The sequence below is a fragment of the Salmo trutta genome, chromosome 31 (genome assembly GCF_901001165.1).
Source record: "Salmo trutta chromosome 31, fSalTru1.1, whole genome shotgun sequence".
In the NCBI taxonomy this organism is placed as follows: Eukaryota; Metazoa; Chordata; class Actinopteri; order Salmoniformes; family Salmonidae; genus Salmo; species Salmo trutta.
The window spans coordinates 10,897,192-10,914,531 of record NC_042987.1 but is presented as its reverse complement, the minus strand read 5'-3'; the positions used below and the strand labels follow the sequence as shown (position 1 = coordinate 10,914,531).

The window sequence follows — 17,340 nt, the reverse complement described above, 5'->3', positions numbered from 1 at the left end:
TGTTCTGTTATAATATCCACCCGGCACAGCCAGAAGAGGACTGGCCACCCCTCATAGCCTGGTTCCTCTCTAGGTTTCTTCCTAGGTTTTTGGCCTTTCTCAGGAGTTTTTCCTAGGGAGTTTTTCCCAGCCACCGTGCTTCTTTCACATGCATTGCTTGCTGTTTGGGGTTTTAGGCTGGGTTTCTGTACAGCACTTTGAGATTTCAGCTGATGTACGAAGGGCTATATAAATAAATTTGATTTGATTTGATTTTGATTTGATTTGATTTGATTTGAAGCAGAGCTCCCGAGTGGTGCAGTGGTCTAAGACAATGCATCTCAGTGCTAGAGGTGTCACTACATACACCCTGGTTTGAATCCAGGCTGTATCATAGCCGGCTGTGATTGGGAGTCCCATAGGGCAGCGCACAATTGGTCCAGCGTCTTCTGGGTTTCACCAGTGTAGTCCGTCATTGTAAGTTCTTGACATTTTCTGGATTGACTGACCTTCATGTCTTAAAGTAATGATGGACTGTCATTTCTCTTTGCTTATTTGAGCTGTTCTTGCCATAATATGGACATGGTCTTTTACCAAATAGGGGTATCTTCTGTGTACCACCCCTACCTTGTCACAACACAACTGATTGGCTCAAACGCATTAAGAAGGAAAGAAATTCCACAAATTAACAAGGCACACCTGTTAATTGAAATGCATTCCAGGTGACTACCTCATGAAGCTGGTTGAGAGAATGCCAAGAGTGTTCAAAGCTGTCATCAAGGCAAAGGGTGGCTACTTTGAAGAATCAAAAACGTAAAAAATATTTTGATTTGTTTAACACTATTTTGGTTGCTACATGATTCCAAATGTGTTATTTCATAGTTCTGATGTCTTCACTTTTATTCTTGAATGAGTAGGTGACTGGTTCTGTATATATACAGTGCATTCGAAAAGTATTCAGACCCCTTGACTTTTCCCACATTTTGTGATGTTAAAGCCTTATTCTAAAATTGATTAAATTGTAGTCCCCCCCACATCAATCTACAATCAATACCCTACAATGACAAAGCAAAAACTGTTAGACAACCCTTGAATGAGTCGGTGTGTCCCCAAAATGTTGACTTGTACTGTTTTATGTATTTTTTACTCGTAGTCTCCACTTTGACTTCCTCTCTCCTGGTTTCTAGAAGTGCCAGTCAATCTCTACATTGACTGAACTCACAGAAACACCCAGAATCCCAGTGGTTCCTCTGGGGGATTTTGGTAAAGTGTGACATTGGTAGAGATTGGAGGACTTGTTCAAAGGGGAATGGCCCAACAAATCTCTAACATTTTCTATAGAACATTACTACTCCTCACTGTATAAAGTCACAGTGAAACTCGTGCGGAGCCCCAGATCAGACCAGAGTTCTTATTATACTGTAAGTCAGTTTCAACTCCATTAATGACAAGAGTGCTGCATCTGGTCTTAGCTCAGGGCTAAATCTGCATCGTGGCAGTGTTCTGTTGATTCTATTCATCCTCTTGTTACCATTCCTTTCATATTAGTGTTGTACTTTACTAAACTGACTCCTCCTTTCCTTTCCTTCCTTCCCTCCATCCTCTTCCCTTGTAGATTCCTGTCAGCTCACACTGGACACCCGGACAGCCCACAGGGGCCTGAGCATGTCTGAGGAGAACAGGGCGGTGACAGTGAGGGCCAGGGACCACTCCTGTCCTGACTACCCAGAGAGGTTTGATCACTGGAGTGCTGTGCACTGAGTCTCTGTCAAGGCACTGCTACTGGGAGGCCGAGTAGAGGGGTAGTGGCATTAACATGGCTGTGGCGTACAAAGAGATGACCAGGAGAGGAGAGGGCAACAACTCCCACTTTGGACGCAATGAGTTTGTTCTGTTCCAGAAAATGTCTGGCACAATAATGTGGCCACTAGAATACCCACCCCTACCTCTAGGCACCGGAGAAGAAGGCTGACGTTTTACGTGTCCCCAACCGACTGTGTTTTTTTGTTTGTTTGTTTATTTGCATTGTTTGTAACTTATTTTTGTAACTTATTTTGTACATAATGTTGCCGCTATCGTCTCTTATGACCGAAAATAACTTCTATACATCAGGACTGCGATTACTCACCACGGACTGGCAGAATCCTTTTTTCCTTTAACGAGTCTGACAAGCCCGATGCGAATGATATACTGCTTTCTTGGGAACAGGCCCAGAGCCCCGTGATTTGCGTGAAGAGGAGGCAGAGAAAAAGGGGCCAGAGGGTGGGCTGCCTTCTGAGAATTCGTAGGTGATCGAATAAACCCCCACTTCCTTCCATTCTGCTAGCAAACGTGCAATCTTTGGAGAATCAAATTGATGACCTACGCGGAAGATTAAACTACCAACGGGACATTCAAAACTGTAATATCTTATGCTTCACGGAGTCGTGGCTGAAAGACGACACTATCAACATACAGCTGGCTGGTTATACACTGTAACGGCAGGATAGAACAGCGGCGTCTGGTAAGACAAGGGGTGGCGGACTATGTATTTTTGTAAATAACAGCTGGTGCACAATATCTAATGAAGTCTCGAGCTATTGCTCGCTTGAGGTAGAGTATCTCATGATAAGCTGTAGACCACACTATCTACCTACAGAGTTTTCATCTGTATTTTTTGTAAATGTTTACATACCACCACAGACTGAGGTTGGCACTAAGACAGCATTGAATGAGCTTTATTCCACCATAACCAAACAAGAAAACGTTCACCCAGAGGCGGCGCTCCTAGTAGCCGGGGACTTTAATGCAGGGAAACTCCCTATCCGTTTTACCAAATTTCTATCAGCATGTCACATGTGCAACCAGAGGGAAAAAATCTCTGGACCACCTTTACTCCACACACAGAGACGCATACAAAGCTCTCCCTCGCCCTCCACTTGGCAAATCTGACCATAATTCTATCCTCCTGATTCCTGCTTACAAGCAACATTTTAAGCAGGAAGCACCAGTGACTAGATCCATAAAAAATGGTCAGATGAAGGAGATGCTAAGCTACAGGACTGTTTTACTAGCACAGACTGGAATATGTTCCGGGTTTCCTCCGATGGCATTGAGGAGTACACCACATCAGTCATTGGCTTCATCAATAAGTGCATTGTTGACGTCGTCCCCACAGTGACCGTACGTACATACTCTAATCAAAAGCCATGGATTACAGGCAACATCCGCACTGGGCTAAAGGCTAGAGTTGCCACTTTCAAGGAGCAGAACTCTAACCTGGAAGCTTATAAGAAATCCCGCTATGCCCTCCAACGAAACATCAAACAGGCTAAGCGTCAATACAGGACTAAGACCGAATCGTACTACACCGGCTCTGATGCTCGTCGAATGTGGCAGGGCTTGCAAACCATTACTCCCTGTTCACTCATGACTGCACGGCCAGGCACGACTCCAACACCATCATTAAGTTTGCCAATGATGCAACAGTGGTAGGCCAGATCACCGACAACAATGAGACAGCCTATAGGGAGGAGGTCAGAGACCTGGCCATGTGGTGCCAGGACAACAACCTCTCCCTCAACGTGATCAAGACAAAGGAGATGATTGTGGACTACTACTACTACTACAGAAAAGGAGGACCGAGCACGCCCTCATTCTCATCGACAGGGCTGTATTGGAGCAGGTTGAGAGCTTCAAGTTCCTTGGTGTCCACATCACCAACAAACTAACATGGTCCAAGCACACCAAGACAGTCGTGAAGAGGGCACGACAAAACCTATGCCCCCTCAGGAGATTTGGCATGGGTCCTCAGATTCTCAAAAGGTTCTATAGCTGCACCATCGAGAGCTTCCTGACTGGTTGCATCACTGCCTGGTATGGCAACTGCTTGGCCTCCGACCGCAAGGTACTACAGAGGGTAGTGCGTACGGCCCGTAAGGCCCGTAAGGCCCCCAAGCCTTAAGACTCCTGAACATCTAATCAAATGGCTACCCAGACTATTTGCATTGCCCCCCCCTCTCCCCCTCTTTTACACCGCTGCTACTCTCTGTTGTTATCATCTATGCATAGTCACTTTAATAACTTTACCTACATGAACATATTACCTCAACTAACCGGTGCCCCCGCACATTGACTCTGTACCGGTACCCCCCCGTATATAGTCTCTCTATTGTTATTTTACTGCTGCTCTTTAATTACTTGTTAACTTTATTTCTTATTCTTATCCATATTTTTTTTAACTGCATTGTTGGTTAGGGGCTTGTAAGTAAGCATTTCACCTGTTGTATTCGGCGCATGTGACTAATAAAATTTGAAGTCTGTGTTTGTACAGCGTCTCTGACCCTGGTCATTCACTCAGGCCATCTATCCTGGCTTTGAGTTTATTTGTTTCGGAGCCTGTATAGAGTTAATGTAGAGTTGAGTAATTTAGTTCCTGTAGAGTTTGTCATTTTGTATTTTGCTGGCAAAACAATAAAGTACAATCATGGAAATACTCATTCTGTAAATACCTTCTTGATAGGTTGTGAAGTGAAAAGTGTATCCCGTTTCCCCATTCTCTACTCTTCATTTGTCGTCATCACATCCCCATTGCACATTATCATGGTTAGGTCTTCTTGACCCTATCCAACTCTCTATCCCCAAAGCCCACGGTCCTAAAAACAGATCTGCTATAGTTAGTGTCCTCTGAGGATATTGTTTTATATCAACCTCACTCAGGCTCTGGGTTAACGGCCTCACTGTTAGCCCAAAGGCTCTTTATGATAAGCCTGATATCAGCTGTTACCCCCAAGCATTATGGCATTAGAAACACATCCGTTATCATTTGCAGAGGATGCTACTCCCCCCTTGTGGTGGTGGTTTTAGTTGAATGATGTTTGGTTAGAAATGACTGTTCATATCAATGGCAATATCAATGAGACTGATGATTTGTGTTTTATATAACACATGTATTGTGGTATGTTTTTATCAAAAGTGTCACAGGTAACCTCAGTGGCAACAGCACAGCAGTGAAAGTCACAAGACATGAAGAAATTGCAAAAGCCCAGTCTGTATAGACATGAACAAATGTCATTCTGTCTCTCTCTCACACACATGCACACACCCAGGGAGGTTCCTTAATCTATGTTACAGAGTAACCTCAACCACGTCTTCTGGAACTGCTAGTAGAACTAGGAATTCCTCAATTTTCACCGCCAAAAGAACTCAATACTGTTCTCTCTCTCACTCGCTCTGGCTGTTTGTCCTGGACTCTCTGAAATGGCACAGGCAGAGGAACTCATCTACCAGGATTAATTCCTCTGTCCAGTCTGTCAGGATGTGCTGAGAGATCCAGTGGCTGTCCCCTGTGGACACAGTTACTGCATAGTCTGCATTGAAGCCTGCTGGGACCAGGATGAACAGAGTGGAGGAAAATACCACTGCCCCCAGTGCAGAACTACCTTCTCCTAGAGACCTGAACTGGGTAGAAATACAATTTTAGCAGAGATGGTTGACAAGATTTGGGTCTTGGGAGTCCAAGTTTCTCCTCCTGAAGATGTTGCGTGTGATTTCTGAGCTGAGAAGAAGCAGAAACGAGGCAAGTCCTGTCTGGTGTGTCTGGCTGCGGTTTGTGAGACTCACCTTCAGCTCCATTTGGAATCACACACTCTCAACAAGCATGTAATGGTTGAGGCCACCGGGCAACCATGATCAGCAGGGTGTCTGTCTGCTGTGTGTGATGGATAAACACAGGGGCCACGATAGTCTCAGCTACAGCAGAGGACAGACCGACAGTTGGGGCTTGTCATAGCATTCACACAACCCCATAGGGACCAGGGGATATGAGTGCTGTATTGTTTTTCTTAGTTGCGCAACTTTGTAAAGGGGGCGTGTTCTCTAAGTGTGCGAAAGTAAATATTTGTCATCCCCCTCCGATTATGCTTCAACATGCATCCTCTATTTCTTCATCAGACCGGAGAAAGAGATACAGAGAGACATTTCCATACAGATGTAATGTCAGAGAACTGTTATCAAATGCATGGTCTTAACCCATAAGAGTTTACGCTATATGGAATTGTTTTAAGAAAATCATACCAATGATCATTTTGCATTTTTACATGTATTTAACCCCTTTTTTTACACTAAAATAGTCTAAGCCCTGTCTAAACTGGGGGAGGGGTTCTACTAAGCTATATGGAATTGTTTTAAGGTCATACCAAGGATCATTTTGCTATTTGATTAAGAATTTTAAGACCCCTTGAAGAATACCAAAAATATATTTAAAAAAATATTTGATTAAATGTATTTGGCCTTACTGCTATTAGCCCATACAAATGCATTGAGTAACAGATTCACTACATGGAACAACAGATAGTCCCCCCCCCCAAAAAAAAAATATCTAAAGTAAGTTTGATCTGAAGTATGTGTCCTAAATCTGAGAGATAGAAGAAAGATCAGGAAACATATGTTTTTTATACATGTATTTAACCCTTTATTTTTCTCAGTAAACAGTCTCCATATACTGTATACTTCCATTATTGTTTTTGATTGGTACTGGGAGACCTTCAGACGAGTCTTGTGAGCCCTGTCCTAGAACAAAACCGACATGTACGTGTTCGTGAGAGTCTCACCTTTGCATAGAGGGGTCATATTAGTGTGTAGCCAAAACTGTTCGGACGCTACAGACAGAAGTTGGCAGATCAGCTGGACCGACTTCAGATGAGTCCAAAGACGCTTGTGGGGGTCGTAGAGCAAAACGGAGAGCACCATGGTGTTCATGAGCGTCTCATCTTTCCATAATAGTTTGTAGGCCAAACCGTTCGGACGCTACTGACGATTTTGTGAGAAGACCGATTTTCGGGATGTCTCATGGTCTGACAAACACCGCTCTAGCTCTGTTACCTTTCACCGCAGATGCGGAAGTGTCACATGTGCAGATGTGGTGGATTGAGACGCATTTCAATGCAAAAAAACAGACATCTTTATCTTAAACTGACATATTTTTATGGTGATGTTTTTATTATGCTAATTAGATTTCCGCAGGGGAGCATGACATCAATCCTCAGGGGGCTTCATATGGTTACCAATAGACCTGAGAAAGAATCATACGAGTTGATCAAAATCGTTTACAACCATTGTGGAATTCCAAAGTACATTTCTGTCTAAAATCTACAGTGTTAATATTTTCACATGATAGTCGCAGCTTGTCTGTCCTTATGTCTATTTTTATTTTCAATAGAGGCAGTTGGAGAGAATTTGTGACCAATCCCAGGAGAAAATCCAAGGTAGAGAGAAGAAGAAGGTTCAGGAGCTGAGGGAGGCTTTGGACTCTCTGTCCACTGAGCCACAATGTAGGGAGGAAACTCTGTTCATCACAGAATGTTCTTGGCGAAAGCAAAGGCTTAATCATCGCTGTGACCCCTCTCTGTGTCTCCCACCAGCACTCTGCACAGACAGCAGTGGAGGACATTGAGAGGATCTTTACAGTGAGGGGGATCTGATTCACTCCTTAGAGGTGCTGTGAGGTGAGAGAGCTGATTAGAGTCCAGGAGGAGACTGGAGCAGGAGGTGGCTTAGCTGAGGAAGAAAGACTGAGCCGGAGAAGCTTTTACACACATAGGATCACATCAGATTCCTCCAGGTATTATCACGTATATTTGATCATAAAACGATATGGTTTTCGATCTGGATTTCTAATTTGCATCATTTTGTATCCTTCGCTCACGGTTCCCTCTCTAGATATGCCCATTCCTACCCCCCAGTCCTGGACCTCCAGACCTATCCAGCGTCCCGATGAGTCAGACCTGTTGTTTTGGAGCGGTGTCAAAAGCTACCTCTGAACTAACAGAGAGACTGGAAGACGTCTGGAAAGAGAATTAGTTACAGATTCTAAGAGCAGGTCTGACACTGATATGTAAAATATTCAACACCAGCACTTAAAAAGAGCTTCACTACCTGCCACCTGGCGGTGGTATATAACCTGTTTCATCAAACTGACAAAAATGTGTATTGCTCTTCAATCATTTTATAAAATTAATTTGTGCATAATTGTTGATAGCCGTTTGTTGTTATTCATTGAACATTTCCCATATGCAGTCAATACAGTGGAGATTGTCCCCACACCAGAGCCCCAGACAAGATCGGAATTCTTACAATCTGTCCTCTCAGAGCAATACTTCAAAAATGGATCTAAAATCAAAAATCTCTCTCATTCAATTGGGCATCCATTTCTTTCTTTATGCTCACCAGGACGCATTGTTGCTGAATTATACATTTATGTTATCGCACAAGGTAAGGTCATATCTACACCAATCACACAACCTAATTACCTCTGCTCTGTTTTCTCCCTCTCCTCTCTCTCCACAGATTCCTGTCAGCTCACACTAAACCCAAACACAGGCTTCTACAACCTCCACCTGAGGGAGACCAGGAAGTGACAATGAAGGGACCCAAACTGTGCCTCAACCATCCAGAGAGGTTCCACGTTCTCCAGGTGCTGTGTAAGAAGGGTCTGTCTGGGGCCCACTTTTACTGGGAGGTAGAGTGGAGAGGGAAGAGGGCCTACATAGCAGTCTTTTACAAGAACATCAGCAGGATTGGCTTTGGTCCAGTAGCCCAGTTTGGCCTCAATGAGAAGTACTGGGGTTTACTTTGCAGCAAAGAAGCCTGTAGTTTCCTACATAACAACATAGAGACGAAACTACCTGCCCCTGGCCCTGAGTCCTGTAGGGTAGGGGTGTACCTGGATCACAGGGCTGGAGATCTGTCCTTCTACAGCGTCTCTGAAACAATTACCCTCCTCCATACTGTCCAGACTGTATTCACTCGGGCCACTCAACCCGGGCTTGGGACAGAGCTACATTTATTCAGCTCCAGTGATAACAGATATTAGACTCCCAGGAGGAGAGAAAGGTCATCTATTCAAGCACACACAAGCACGCTAAAACTATGTACACAAACAGACCCATAACAGACATTTACTTGTATAATTTATATTGAAAACAGGTTAAAAACATTAGTCTCCCTTATATAAACTGTAACAGTTACCTTCCATCATACTTCCAACTGGGCCTTTTATTTAATCCCCATTCAGTATTGCCATATTTGAGCAATACATCAGAAACCAAGTGCATAGGAAAAGGTGTGATATGATATCAATAATGCACTTCATACAATAAAAACAAGACAGGACAGTACTGAGCTTGTCATCCTGGTTGGCTGTCCATCTGTGAGCCCGACTGGAACGATCTGATGTCTTCTCCTATGAACTCATTCACTGCAGACAAAAAGACACAGCAGCCAGTCAGACATTTATATCTGCATTTATGCTGTATACTGTATTAACACATCTATACAAACAAACATGGTACAAATGTATGGTTACTGTTGTAACGATGGAGATCAACATCAATGAGAACCTCCCACATGCAAACTTCTCACCTTCCTCTAATGTAATGTGGTGAAAGGATGATGAGCTGGCAAACTCCAGGGGGCTCTCCTGCATCTTAGATCCAGCCTGAGCTTCCCTTTCCCCAGGTCCCCTGCCCTGGTGGTCCCATACCTCATAGTGGGAGTACGGTGGTGGGTAGAAGTCCTGATACGGGCTGGGGTTAGAAGGAGGCGAGGGGCAGGCCTCCTGAGGGTAGGGGTAGTGGGGGTAGGGAGAGGTAGTCATGGGGGGACGAGGGGAGGAGGAGATGGGGCTGCTGGAGGGGAAGGGACTCAGAGAGGAGGAGTGGGAGGGAGAGGGGGAAGAGGACAGGTATGGGGAGTCCAGCCAAGGGGAGGGGGAGGGAGGCTGGGGGACTCTGGGGTAAAAGGGAGGCAGTAGCTCAGTGAAGCCCAGCTCCAAGTTCTCAAAGCTGGGGTGTCTCTCTGACAAAGAACCTCTGCTCTCCTCCACAGCTTCCGGCTTGTGGCAGTACTCCTGGTAGTTCTGGCCGGGGTAGGGGGGAGAGCAAGCTGAAGGGTAGGGGGGAAGGTGGAAGGCCAGTCCTCCCTCCTCGAGCATGGGATCATTCCCCCGGTGCACACCGCTGTCCACCCTGCTGGGCCCCCTCATGGAGCAGAGTGTCACCCCCTCCAGGGGCAAGGCAGAGGGACGCGACAGCAGAGGGTCCTCCTCTTTAAACATGACTGAGGGTGAAAAATAAGTGGTAAAACGTAGTCTGGTCCCTGACCACGTAGATAAATACCATGGAGATGAATTGTTGAAAATGAACCAAAAACAACAAAGATAGATCCAGTCTCAGCTGAGAGGCTGATGGATGAAGTGAGGCGAGACTCACCCGGCAGGTACTTGAAACAGTGAGTGCTGCTCCTTTTCCTCTTCCCGTTGGAGACGTAAATACACACAGATACCGGGCGGCTCACTGAGAGGTCGCTATAGGCTGGAACTCGCACACACAGCAAGCACTGGGGGGAGGACAACATGAACAATGTACATTACAATTCTCGTACATGTGCATGAACACTTATGCTCGCACACTCAAACACACATACACCCAGAAACATACTATTTACCTCACTACTGTTGTCACGGTCAACATGTGCCTCCTCTTCCCACTGTAGCTTTCCATCTGGTAAATAAGGATATCAATTATACCTTATTTCATGGACGGTGCACATTGAACATTGAAGAATTGTAGACAATAACGCTTAAACACACACACTCACACACACACACACACACACACACACACACACACACACACACACATCATTACCTGTCCCTCTTTCCATAAAAAGCACTCTGGAGATGGGCAGGAAGTTAGACCCACCCAACAGTAGCTCCTCCCCTCCTTCCACAGAGCAGGATGTAAGACTGACTGACTCCACCACAGGCAGCTCCTGAGCAGAGCGCTGAGCTGAGGAGAGAGAGAGAGAGAGAGAGAGAGAGAGAGAGAGAGAGAGGAGAGAGTGAGAGAAGACCGATGATTCGCTAGGATATTGATAAATATGATACCTTATCAAAATACAAACTATAAAATACAAACAAAACACAAAGAAAGTGTCAGGACAGGGAGAGTTGACTGTGATTGTCGGCTGCCTACTCACAGCACTCTATAGGAAGGGAGGCGACCTGCAGGGCCAGCACCCGTCCAGGTGGGGCCACGGGAGGGGCCAGGGGGAGGTGGGTACGGAACACGAGGCGCACACGAGTGTTCTTCCTCCCTACGTCCGTCTCTCCTTTCCTCAGCTCGATGTCCGAGTTCCGCAGCTTCAGAATGCCAGCACAGTCAATGCTGAGAGACAGAAAGACTGTTTTATTCACCACATAGACACACACTCACACCGTACAAAATACCATGTACACACTCACTTAGTACACACACATATACTTATACAGGAAAGCTATTCTTTCTGCCTACTCTTGTTACTCCATACAAACCTTTTGCGTCCATTCTCTTTATTTCTCTGTTAGTTACTCACAGCGCAGTCATGTTGGTATCTGGGTTGAGGGGGATGTCCAGTATTTTGGTGCCAGCCTGCACACTCTCCTGACTGGCAGTGCCCACCATCTTCCCTGTCACCCTGAGGATCAGAAGAAACGCTTTAACAAAAACAAAAAAAAACACACCAAAACACTGAGGTTGGCACATACAATCACAGATTGGCTGTAGTTTCGTCGCACCGTCGCCTACCTGTGAATCTGATAGAAAGGATGAGGCCGGATGGACCTGTCATCAGCTGTTCCCACAAACACCTGCAATGAGAGCGGCTGTCTCTCTGTGTACCCAGTCAGCTGGGAGAGACAGAAAAGAGACGGAGGGAAGGGAGTTATTGTTGAGATACATACTGAGGGTACAAAACATTAAGAACACCTTCCTAATATTGAGTTGCAAACCCCCTTTTCCCTCAGAACAGCCTCAATTCGTCGGGACAGGGACTCTACAAGGTGTCGAAAGTGTTCCACAGGGATGCTGGCCCATGTTGACGCCAATGCTTCCCACAGTTATGTTAAGTTGTCTGGATGTCCTTTGGGAGGTGGACCATTCTTGATACACACGGGAAACCGTTGAGCGTGGAAAAACCCAGCAGCGTTGCAGTTCTTGACACAAACTGGTGCGCCTGGCACCTAATACCATACCCCGTTCAAAGGCACTTAAATATTTTGTCTTGCCCATTCACCCTCTGAATGGCACGCATACACAATCCACGTCTCAACTGTCTCAAGGCTTAAAAATCCTTCTTTAACCCGTCTCCTCCCCTTCATCTACACTGGTTGAAGTGGATTTAACAAGTGACATCAATAAGGGATCATAGCTTTCACCTGGATTCACCTGGTCAGTCTATGTCATGAGAGCAGGTGTCCTTAATGTTTTGTACACTTAGTGCATACAGTTTGTGTTAGTTTGGGATTGAAACCATAATCAATTTAATTGACTTATTATACCTTAACAACCGGATGTCCCCCTGGTGATGCCTTGACGGCTCCTCTGCTTCCCTCCGTCTCGTAGTGGGCTCGGTGGTGTGGGCGGGGCTGCACCTCGATACGCAGTTCATATTGGTCAAACTGAGTTGGCAGAGGCCAATCAAGTGGTGGCAGAGCATTGGATCTGTAAGAACAATGGACCAGTCAGATGTGTGGGCGGGGCTGAGGGGAACATCCTGGCCACCCAAAGAATAATAATGGCAAGTCAACACACTATTGAGGGATACTGTATAAACACATTGTGTAACCTGAACAGAGGGCTGTGGGCGCTGGCTCTGGTCCTCCCCCAGCCCAGAGCCGGGGGCACAGACAGGTAGTCCATGCCCATGGAGGGAGCCTCTCTCCTCTGCTGCAGCGGCTCTGGGAGTGGGCAGTGGGAGCTATGGGCTGGAGCCTGCACTTGCTCCACCTCCCTGGGGGAAACCTGGAGGACACAAACCAGGGACTTCTGGTTGAGCATGAAAACAAACTGTGGAACTTAAGATCTACAAACCACCAACTGACCTGCTCCAGTGACGTCTTCCTGGTCTTCTGTGGGATGCTCAGCTCAAAACCGCTGTTGGGACCCTGTGACTGAGAGCTGGAGTCTCCTTCCTCCTGGTTACAGGAGTGGTCCTCAGAGTAGCTGCTCCTGCGGGAGGTGCAGGGGGAGGCCAGGGGGAAGTTCCTGCGCTTCTTACCCCCCGGGGAGGTTGGCCGGGAGGAGGGCGACAGGCAGAAATGGGAAGTGGCCTCATTGAGATCCTCCTCCTCTACTAGCAGCGAATCACAGCTGGAGGCAGGACTGAGCCAGCCGCGAGAGGAGGGGCTGGAGGCAGGGCTTGGGCTCAGGGACCCAGTGCCGGTGCCGCCGTCGCGGTAGCAGAATGAGTCCAGTAGGGGGAGGTAGTGGCGCTCCCTCTCCCAGCCACCTCCTGTGTCCCAGTAGTTACTTCCTGCTGGGGCAGTGTCATCCTCTGGAGAGATAGTAGTGATCTGGATGCTAGGGCACTCCAACACACGGGACTCTGAGACCTGGGAGAGAGAGAGAGAGAGAGAGATGGAGAAATACAGACATACAGACAGACATAAGTCAGAACATTGACCCAGTGAGTCCCACAGCAACGCTGGCGCGATTTGGACTTCTAGCATTTTGTGTGTTTGAGCTACAGACTTCTTGTACCAATTAATTCGTCTATTTCTTCTGCATCTGTTGGTAACAACCATTGGTCTGCGTGATTAACCGGGGCTAAGCTGGAGCGGTGTTTGTGAGACAAGGGCAGATCCCCGAAGCGGTCCGAGGACGGGTCTTTTTACAGAAACATCCGTAGAGTCCGAATTTGTTTTGAGCTACAAACAGTTAAACCTATCTATGAAAAGCTGAGACTCTCAGAAACATGGACATTGGTTGCTCTATGACACTCACAAGCTACACAAGAGTCGTTAGAAGGTACAGGGTTCTTCTACATAGAAGATCAGAGCACATCTAAGGACATAGCGTCTATAACACCGTAAAAAGCTCACACAGTTGCTGTCACAAACTCCACACGGTTGTCACTGACTAGTTGGATATTCATTTCCCACTGAGCAAATCATTTCTGTACTTACAGCATTATTTTGATCCGGTTTTTTTTTGTTGCTTTGCTTTGGACCTTATTTTAGTTGAGATTTGAATGCGACAGTTTATGCCAAATGGTTTTGTGTTGTGCTTGTAGCCCTTGTTGTCCTTAAAATAAAATGGTAAAATGCCTCACTGTGAGGCTAAATATAACGGCTGGACATGCAGATAAATGAAAGTCATATAAATGAAAAGCTGATTTTTGCTGGGGTCTCGGGACTGATAGGGTTAACTATAGAAACATTTACAGTAGGGGCCATACTGTAAGGACCGGTATGGCTTCCAGCATCTCCGTCCCACTCTCACCGACCAGGAGAGTAACTGGCCCATTCTCTGACCACTCACTTGTACAGATCGCGCTGGAAGACTCTCATAAGTCCCGCTGAACTCCCTCACCAAGGCACGTCTGGGGGGCGGGGAATGCATCCCAGCCCTTTGACTGGCTGAAGACGACGGTGGGGTAGGGATGCCGATTGGCTGGCCTACATGAGTGGCAGCCAGGTGGCTGTCTGTGACCAAACACAAAAGGTGGGAAAAGAATCAGGAGTCTCTCAGTTACAGTTTGACACGGTAAACTGCATCCTACTGAGTTCATTGTTACGAGAGTACAGAGCCAGAACACATTCACATTGAAGAGGAACCCGGTATGTCCACTATAAAAAACTATCCCCTAACTCTCAAAGAATGGTAATCAAATAGGTAAGGAAATGTCCCCTTACTGATGTTTTAACTGCACATTACCCTGCACATTACCCTGCTGTGGTGTGGTGGTGCAGTAGACAGTACCAGAGAGTTAGGGTCACTGTAAAGCACCGTGTCCACCACTGTCCAGTGTCCATTATGGATCATTGGTCAGCCTAGTGCAGCAGTTAAGAGGTACAGCACACACCGTGGTAACCTCTCTTGTTGTAAGTTTAAGGCTAGGGTGTGGTATTATTATCTTACGCCAGTGTGGGCGGCAAAGAGATGCGTGGGTGGGTGAGAGGGGAACGGGGTGAAGGAGTAGGGAGAGAGAAAGTAAAGGAGGGAGAACGGAGGGAGGTGAGGGAGGTGTGGTGCATGCTCAGTAAACGGAGATTGAGGTTTCAATCCAGATGGCAGCTGTTAGCTTCACTCACACGCACAGCTGATTAGAACCACATTGAGTTCTGCCCTTACACACACACACGATCACACAACATACAGGCAAGCACAAGCATGTAATACACAGCACGCATACTCCATACACCCGAACACACGCATCCCCCACACACAGACAAGCACACACTAGGCCTACATCCAGACACATAACTTATCTATATCCAGGTAGAGAGAGAGAGAGAGAGAGGGAGAGAGAGAGAGAGAGAGAGAGAGAACAGTAGGCCTCATACTTTTACCAATGATGAACATACTCAGATCAAGTCAAACTAAATAATTCTCATGACATACACCACACAGAGACAAATCACTACACTGTGGATTAGGTGTCTACATTGGGAACCATTGACCGTCTTCTTTTTCTGTATCTGTCATTCTCTCTCTGTCAATCTCTGGAACACCAAGAAAGTGTTCTAACCAGTATTGCTCGACGTTGGGAGCGACAGGGAGCTCTCTGTCCTCTCCCCTGCGATGGTGTGCTCCTGGTCCGCGTTGCGCAGCGGGGATGGGCCCCGGAGATGGCGCGGCGGGTCCTCCTCAAAAACCAACTTGAACTCGAACTCCCCCTCCTCCCAGCCCGAACCCGGCGCGGCCCCCATCCCCTCAGCACGCGGAATAAATCAGAGAGACTGATGAAGAGAACACCCTGGCTGAAAAGATTGAGATCTACCTAAGTGTGATCCGATAACAATAATACTTTCCTTGGTCCTTTTAAAAAAAAAACATCGACGTTTTCGCAAAATGCATACGTTCAAGGGTAGGTCCAACATTCGTTCTTGTCATCCAGATTGTGGTCGTTCTTGGTCAGAAACTCTCTCTGTAACTTTTTATAATGTCTTCCGCCGATAAGACATCTTTTTGGACCACCGCTTCATCTATTTCATTCGAAGTTTTGGAGAAGACAAATTGTATGCGTAGGCTCGCCTATATCGTTGAGTTCTTTGAAATTCGTAAACGATCGGACCTTTACCTATCTATTCCATCACAGGCTATCAGTGTTTCATTCTATTGCTCTCTCGCCATCCTTTCTTCTATTCGACCAGAAAAAAAGTGTATCAAATATTTTTGTAGTACTTTACCCTTAATTGCCTTTGGGTGGGTTTCTCAGCACAGTTGGACCGTTACTGGAATTCCATAGGACATTTGAGTTGTCAGTCAAGGAGACCCCCTCCCCTCTCCCCCTGGCTATGTCCATGAGCTGAGGAGGTTTGGTTACTTTGAGATTTTTACCAAGTTCTTATAAAATAATTAATCAGTTATGTAGCATATACTGTAGATTATTGCATACATTTCCTCTGACAGTTTGACATCACATCCTTGTATTTCCAGACGTTTTCTGCCTTCCCTCCCTCCCCCATCACCAAACTTTTGAAATGGCATCAACTCGAGTGTAATAAAAGTAATGAAGTGACCCTCTTGAGCCAGATGTTTGGCTGGTGGGCTGTTCCTCCCTGCTGTGGCCTCACTGAATGTCCCAGTGCTCTCTGTCACAAGAAGGACAATGATGCTTCGCTGTCACTCAGAGAGCACGAGGAGGCCAGGCTGTTTCCTGTGGTGTTTTACATGACAGCCCCCACCTCTCTTCTGTTTTCTTCCCTTTCTCCTCCCATTACCCCTCTCCCCCTTTCTCTTTTCCCTCCTCCGTGTCCCTCCTCCAGCTCTCCCAGGCTCACCCCCTCCCTCTCTTCCTCCCTTCCTCGCCTTGCCTTGCGAGATCTGTTTCTGATTATCCTCTGTAGTCTGTCTGCACTCTGTCTGAGACGGGAGACGAAAAGCTTAAATAAACATGCTCCCTCCCTCTCTTTCTCAAGCACCCCCCCCGTCCTCACCCCTCCTCCAGTTCTCACAATCATTATGCTACACAGGAGTTGAAGTCTTTTTTGTCTCACTTTCTATAGTTCATACTCTTGGGGATGTGGGTACCGGCATCTTTTATCCAAATTAAGATAGTTAAATTTGGAGAATGTTATTGCACAATCAAGATTGAGCATTGCCTAAAGACTGCTTATTATTTAGGGTTATAGTTTAAATGATGGGGGATTGGGATATTTCAATAGGTTTATGGTGTCTTTCAGAATGATCTGGCCTTCATGGAGTTTTGGCAAGAAATTTAAAAAAGAGCTCTTTAGAGTTTGATATAATCAGTAGAGTTTTATTTGGGAGGCAAATGAGTGTTACAAATTAGAAGGATGATATGTGGGTCAAATCCTCAGGCTGGGTTTCAGCTGCTGTC

General features: G+C 46.3%; 1 protein-coding gene across 2 annotated transcripts; it reads right to left on the bottom strand.

Moving 5' to 3' along the window:
• Positions 1 to 8,783: 8,783 nt before the first annotated feature.
• Positions 8,784 to 16,378, bottom strand: LOC115169508 (nuclear factor of activated T-cells, cytoplasmic 4-like). 2 transcript variants are annotated; one of them, XM_029725194.1, is made up of 13 exons: positions 15,526 to 16,378; positions 14,316 to 14,479; positions 12,878 to 13,387; positions 12,622 to 12,797; positions 12,335 to 12,497; positions 11,583 to 11,683; positions 11,371 to 11,472; positions 10,996 to 11,183; positions 10,665 to 10,805; positions 10,462 to 10,517; positions 10,227 to 10,353; positions 9,379 to 10,074; positions 8,784 to 9,214 (listed from the first exon to the last, which is right to left on the bottom strand). In XM_029725194.1, the coding sequence occupies exons 1-13, from the start codon at positions 15,704 to 15,706 to the stop codon at positions 9,144 to 9,146; spliced, it is 2,676 nt and encodes an 891-aa protein (XP_029581054.1). In that variant the 5' UTR covers positions 15,707 to 16,378; the 3' UTR covers positions 8,784 to 9,143. The 2 variants fall into 2 exon arrangements, with proteins under 2 accessions (XP_029581054.1, XP_029581055.1); XM_029725195.1 differs by having other exon boundaries at positions 16,187 to 16,377.
• Positions 16,379 to 17,340: the final 962 nt, after the last annotated feature.